At 37.8% G+C, this 6,781-nt stretch overlaps 1 protein-coding gene across 8 annotated transcripts in view; it reads left to right on the top strand.

Annotated features, from left to right (window-relative positions):
- Positions 1–6,781, top strand: part of RGS7 (regulator of G protein signaling 7) — a 508,190-nt gene that overhangs the window by 475,236 nt on the left and 26,173 nt on the right. For all 8 annotated transcript variants that reach the window (XM_040451794.1, XM_040451792.1, XM_040451789.1 and 5 more), the window contains 2 exons: positions 942–1,052; positions 2,309–2,434. In XM_040451794.1, the coding sequence (XP_040307728.1) occupies positions 942–1,052; positions 2,309–2,434 (237 nt within the window). The remainder of the gene's footprint in view (positions 1–941; positions 1,053–2,308; positions 2,435–6,781) is intronic.

The following is a 6,781-nucleotide window of genomic DNA, read 5'->3' as shown; positions in this document are numbered from 1 at the left end:
AGAAAGAAAGAAAGAAAGAAAGAAAGAAAGAAAGAAAGAAAGAAAGAGAAAAAGGAAAAAGAGAAAAGAAAGGAAAAGAGAAAAGAAGGAAAGGGAAGGAAACTTTCAGGGAACTCTTCTGTTATAGTTTAAATGAAAGAATGATCATCACTGTCTTCAGTCTCTCGAGATCCAGTCCTGCACAACTAGAATCAGATACAGAAGATATTTCCAAGGAGTTGAATTTTTCACTCCTGCTGAGAGAAATGAACCTTTCGATTTATCAAGTTACTTTTTGGCAACTTAGAGCCTCTCTGTAAATTCATCTTAGCATTGACACTTTTCAGTTATTGCATGACTTCAGAATTTGAATTAAACACAGATTTTAGATATTTTCCTTTTCTTCGTTTAAATCTGTTATTGGTGGCACACATGTTCTTCGCTTTGGAGTATTGCCAAATCCCACCTCTCCAACTTCTTTCCTCTCCTCTCCGTCTTTTTCTTTTCTTTCTTTTTTTTTAATACAAATTTTAAAAAAAATGTTAGTGATTCCCCCCTTACCTAACTCCTGTAGATACTTTTAATAAAAATTTCCTTTACCCATTCTCCAAGTTTGCTAAAATTTCAGCTGTGAGTGGACTGGTTGGCCAAGGATTGGAACTGACCCTTAGCACTGTTTTTCACACACTGACACTTTCCATTTTACTTCATTTTAATGGACGGGTGTTGCCTCACTTGGTTTGGGCATGGACAGACATGGACTCCTTAGCTACATTTGTCTTCCAAGGTGCACAATAAGTTGATGCACAAAAGTTATTGAAACGTGGAAACTGCCATTGGGTTTTACTCTATAAGCAAGCGATTCCTTGCCCAGACCTTTTTATATCGTATCCCTTATTTGGGGCTGGGTATAACCTCAGCGAAAAAACTAACGAAGATGAAAATATTTTTTTTCTCTCTAGTCTGTTAAGTTACACGGAACAGTATGTAGAATATGACCCATTTCTTGTGCCACCTGACCCTTCTAACCCATGGCTGTCTGATGATACTACTTTCTGGGAACTTGAAGCAAGGTATGTGACATGTTCTTTTCTCTCCAATTATTTCACTTATTTCAGGTTTTGGGTAAAATAGGAAGAATCCCATAACTGATCATGGTAAGGCTAATTTTACTCTGTGTCTCTATTAGCCCGTGATATAAAGTTTTTGTTCAAGGTAATGGTTTTTAAACCTTAAATACTTGCATTTGTGTTCAGATGCACATTGCCAGAGGACTGGCACAAAATTAGAGGTACAGGAGTTTCAGGATAGATTATTCAGAGTTGGGATCTTCAGTTCTTGAAATTTAGCTCATGGTTTTTGCTTCTTTGAAACTCCGCATAGCCACACAGGCCCCTGTATTCAAGCAAAATGATTGTTAAATCCATACTTATTTAAGCACAATACAGGTATGGCTCTATCCATTCAATTTTAAAACAAAATGAACTTGCCATTAACACCCTAAGAGAATCTGACAAGATACTGACGTCTTAAGAAAACCAAAGCACAATTTAAGATTCCCTGGTTTCCTTCATGACCTGTATAAGGGAAGACTTATATCATCAATCTTGACAGAGTCATGAGGAGAGCAGTGCCTATCACTATACACAGTGAGGATTTCATATCCTATGGCCTTTCTCTAGACTGTGTTTATGGACTTTTTCTTTCTTTTACCTCCAGACAGTGTTCTTAAATGCTTGACAAGTGCAGGCTCTTCGTCCCTAAGGTCTAGATTTTATACATGAGGAATTGGGGCCCCAGAATGTTGTGATTCAGCCAGGGTTAGGTCACACATTTCATCAACAACAAACTCATAACTAGAATTTAGGCCTTTTGGTTCCCAATGCATTTTCCTCCAGTACAACATACCACCATGAGACTCCACACTATATGCTGGTTAAGAAATTGTGCTTTGAGGTGAGAATGTCTAGAATATTGCCCCTTATTACGTGTCATACATTGGCAAGTTAAAACCCTCTTTGTGCCTTGATTTCTTCATCTATAAAATAAGAATTATAATAGTACCTGTCTCAAAAGTTGCAGAAAAGAATCTAAAAGAATCCCTCTAGAGCACTTAGTGCCTAGGCTTAATAAAGATTAGACTGTTGTTAATGCCTAATGTATACTTCACTATGATTTCATGCACAGCCATCGATCACAGATTTTTTTTCCTGAAAGATATGTTAAAGATGGGAACCTCAAGATATATATGATTTTGAGGGGATATGGAATAGCAGAAGACAGAATTGGCATGAAAGGAGTATATTTTTCCTCATTTTATCTCCTATAGCAAAGAACCAAGTCAGCAGAGGGTAAAACGATGGGGTTTTGGCATGGATGAAGCACTGAAAGACCCAGTTGGGAGAGAACAGTTTCTTAAATTTCTAGAGTCAGAATTCAGCTCAGAAAATTTAAGGTAAGACACATTGTTTGTATCCTATTCTATGTCAGAGAGACTTACTGTGATATGGCTGGTTATTTTGCACCAAATAGATCAGTTACCCTCGTACCAACATGATGACAAGATGAACGCATTGAATTTCTGCCTCCTGATGGACGGAAGAGGGTAACAAAGGAAAGCCTATCCAGAATTATTAGTTCCTTATAATGGTTTATTTTTACATTATCTCTTCATCTATTAAGTATATAAGTGTGATGCATTTTAAATGGACTCCATAAAGAAGTATAATACCTGAACTAATGTTTGGCAAAGTGAAGAATGGCCAATAATATTTATGAAGTTAAGTTATCATTATTTATCAGTATTGGTCTTCTTAAAGTAAGGTCTGGGTGCCTATTAAAAATAACTTGAAACAACACTGTGGGGCAGTTCATGCACTTGGCACATTTAAATATAGCTTCAGGACAGTTGAGGGCCGCACCACACTGAGCTGTTAGTAGGAGAGGGGTGTGCATTCCACGCATCTGTTGTATGCATCATCCTTACATATTTTTGAATTTTTTCAAACTTAAGAGGCACCTGGAAATTGAATTTTTCAATGTGAGACACTGCAATAGAGTTTAATGGCTCTTTTTAAGATCACCAAAGTGAGTGAGAACTTTCCACTGCATAAAAATGTTTTTCCATGAGCTCTTTAATTCATTATTCTTTTGAAAATGATACCCTAATTTACTTTCCCATGACTTATGTGGTCCTGTGGAACTCATTTATGGTAAGGTCCCAGCATTCATTTATTTTCATTGGATCTCTGCAGCTCCAGGCATTGTCACATTCTTTACAGATGATTTAACAGATACCAATACCAAACCATTCAGAAGCATGTAGAACTTTGAGAGATGTCCTATGGTTGAAGCAAGATGATCACAGTTGGAACCTGGAATAATTTTATTATATATGCATGTCTGTCATGAATTGTTGGGATGCAGCCTTCTATTCATTCAAGTTTGTGCAAACCCATCTTGGGAAGGCTTTTAGAAGATCTACACTGCTAAGGATTTTTTTTTTTATCAAGGTCACATCATCAATTATTGAGTAAAGGAATGCATAAAAAAATATAGCAGAGATAAAAGATATTTTTAGCCTTTTAGCAGATGGGAAGATGGAGTTTCCTCTAGTTCTTTAAGTTTTTAAATAAATGCCAACATCAGGGGTATCATGATGAAAAAATAAACAAGAAATGGGGCACCTGGGTTGCTCAGTCAGTTAAAGGTCCAGCTCTTGGTTTTGGCTCAGGTCATGATCTACAGTTTGTGAGATCAAGCCCTGCATTGGGCTTCACGCTCACAGTTTGGAGCCTGCTTGAGATTCTATCTCTCTCCCTCTCTCTCTCTGCCCCTCCCCTGCTCGTGCTCTCTCCCTCTCTCAAAATAAGTAAAAATAAACTTAAGAAATAAACAAGTAATAAGCCTGGCCAGTATCACCTAACCAAATAAAAATGGTTCCTGATCTCATTAAAACTACAGCCTAGTGGTGGATACAGAGAACAAAGATCACAACACAAAATCGTGGTTATTTAGATCTGAGAAGTACAGAGGGATAGCTAACCTAGAGTTGGAGGTTAGCAAAGGCATCCTAGGGGAAATAGCTTTAGGCTGTGGTTTGGATGTCAAGATATAACCAGCCAAAACGTAAGAAGAAAGAAGCTCTGGGCAAAGGAAATAGTGGCAACTGTGTTTGTTTCATGAATGAATTGAATCACTGCTGATTCCTTAGTTCAAGCCTTAACCATTTCTTATGTCAATAATTTTATGCCGTACTAGTTTTCTTTTTTTAAAATTTTTTAATGTTTATTTTTGAGAGAGAGAGAAAGAAAGGGGGGGGAGGGGCAGGGAGAGGGAGAGACACAGAATCCGAAGCAGGCTCCAAGACTCTGGGCTGTTAGCACACAGCCTGACGCAGGACTTGAACTCAGAAACTGAGAGATCATGACCTTAGCTGAAGTTGGACACTCAACCGACTGAGCCACCCAGGCACCCCTACCATGCTAGTTTTCCATCTAAGTCATTTCATTTAAGAAATATGACATATTTAATATATTTTATGTTCTAATCATATCCATACTGTTATAAGTATGCCATGGTATATTTAGGGTTCACTCTTTCTGATTATCAAACATCTAATCACCACAACAAAAATGAAATTTAAACATTCGTGCCCCATTTTCCGATAAGCAAAATATGTCTGAGGGAGGCTAAGCATCTTGTCTGAGTCAGATGGGCTAGTAATTGGAATCCTAGGCTTTCTAAAAGCCAATAGAGGCTATACTCCACTGCTCCCCAAACCTGAGCCCACTGTTTCTGGTATCACACACTGAGGAAGAAAGAATAGTCCAGTTGTCCAGGAGGGCTAATTGAGCTTAAGTTAGTCTCAGTTTGTCTTATCAAGCAGCTGCCTGTAAGTACCTGCTCTTTACAGAAGCATGACACTCCTATGTTCTTCCAGAATTAAGACAGGAAAAAAAAAAAAGTCAAGAAATACTGTTTATTGATAACTTATTCCTTAAATATAACCTCTGCTGTCCATTGGTGTGTTTTTACTCATTCCCTTTTCAGGTAAAACATGCAGCATAGTGGAAGTACTAAGGAAATATAGTAATATGAGTTTTATTGTTGAGTGTCTAAAAATGTGTCAGGCACTCAGAAGTGCCTCTTACATAATTTATCTTGTCATCTAATGGAAACCTAGTGAGATAGACATTATTATCCCATTTTACTGATTAAGAACTCAAGACTCAAAGACATTAAAACACTTACTTCCTCATATTCCAGCTACCATATATTAAGGATGACGGGATTGTACCAGTGCCCTTTCCATTCTACTGAGTTATTACAACATCTACAGTAAGGCCGAGAATAAGAAAGGTGATGATGTGGGGCACCTGGGTGTCTCAGTTGGTTAAGGGTCCAACTTTGGCTCAGGTCATGATCTCGCAGTTCATGAGTTCAAGCCCCACATCACGCTCTGTGCTGACAGCTCAGAGCCTGGAGCCTGCTCGGATTCTGTCTCCCTCTCTTTCTTCCCCTTTCCCACTCATTCTCTGTCTATCTCCAAAACAAATAGACATTAAAAAAAAGAAAGAAAGAAAGAAAGAAAGGCGATGATGCTCTTAGGGACAGTTATGAGCACATCAACTGCTGCAAATTATCCAGGGGCAAACCCCAGCTATGACACTCATAGTGGGCCACCTTAAATAAGTGACTTAATCTTCATATCCTCAGTTTCCTTTTCTCAAAAATGGGGGAAATAATAGCACATACTCTAGTGCTGTAGAGATTGAATTAGTAAATATGACTAAACCACTGAGAATAGAGCCTGCACTTATTACTGTAAGTGTTCTTATTAATTTTTCTGTGTTTTCAAGTTTATTAAGATGTCACTGCATCTATATCAACTTTCCCTTACCAGCCCAGTGCTTTGCCCAGCAGAAGGCTTTTTCCTGCTTTGCACTCCCACACTATGTGGTTTGCCCTGTTCCTTGATAGCTTCTCCCGGGGTCCTAATGTTAGGCAGTTATTTGAATGGTGTACCTTTTTCTCTAGTGCTTCTTTGAGGACAGAAAAATTCTTTCAATTAAGGTGTTGAAAGCATGCTGGAATGGACTTGAATGAGCGTTCATTACAACATTTATGCTCCCTCAGATGGCAATTAGATTGCACAGTGTCCAAATCTCTTATTTTTGGAGGAAATAGTCTTGAGCCTTCCCTTCTGAAGACAATAACGGTAGTTTCATGTGTAAGGCGTTGTCCAAAATTGGACTATCTACTGTTACATATATCTACAGGAAAATAATCTCTAGAAACTTGGAACTCACTAGATGGAGTAGTATTTGATTTTCTAACTCTAGCTCAACTGCTTTATTACTTATTTCTGACCTTTCATTAATGCCCAAGTTAAAACTTAATAATTATGAAGGTTCTGTTGGTATGAAGGTTCTGTTTATAAAGGTCATATTGTACCTCTCTTAAGACTCTGTAGCCTGTAGTGAACTTTGTCTTTTGTCATTTTCCCATTTCATGACTACATATGCCATTAGGGTGATAATGGTCTATGTTGAGGGTAACATAGACCTAGTATGTTCCGTTTTCAAGTATTTTTTTTTCATTTTAACAAATTATAGTGATATATATATATATATAATATATATATATCATATATATATTCATTTTTTAAAGTTTATTTACTTATTTTGAGAGAGGCAGAGGCAGGCCACGAGCATGGGAGGGGGAGAGAGAGAGAGAGAAAGAGAGAGAATCCCAAGTAGGCTCCATGCTGTCAGTACAGAGATTAACATGGGGCTTGAAC

This window comes from Herpailurus yagouaroundi, unplaced genomic scaffold (assembly GCF_014898765.1).
Source record: "Herpailurus yagouaroundi ecotype Mexico unplaced genomic scaffold, PumYag 205, whole genome shotgun sequence".
NCBI classification, from domain to species: domain Eukaryota; kingdom Metazoa; phylum Chordata; class Mammalia; order Carnivora; family Felidae; genus Herpailurus; species Herpailurus yagouaroundi.
This window is presented reverse-complemented; position numbering and strand designations above follow the sequence as displayed.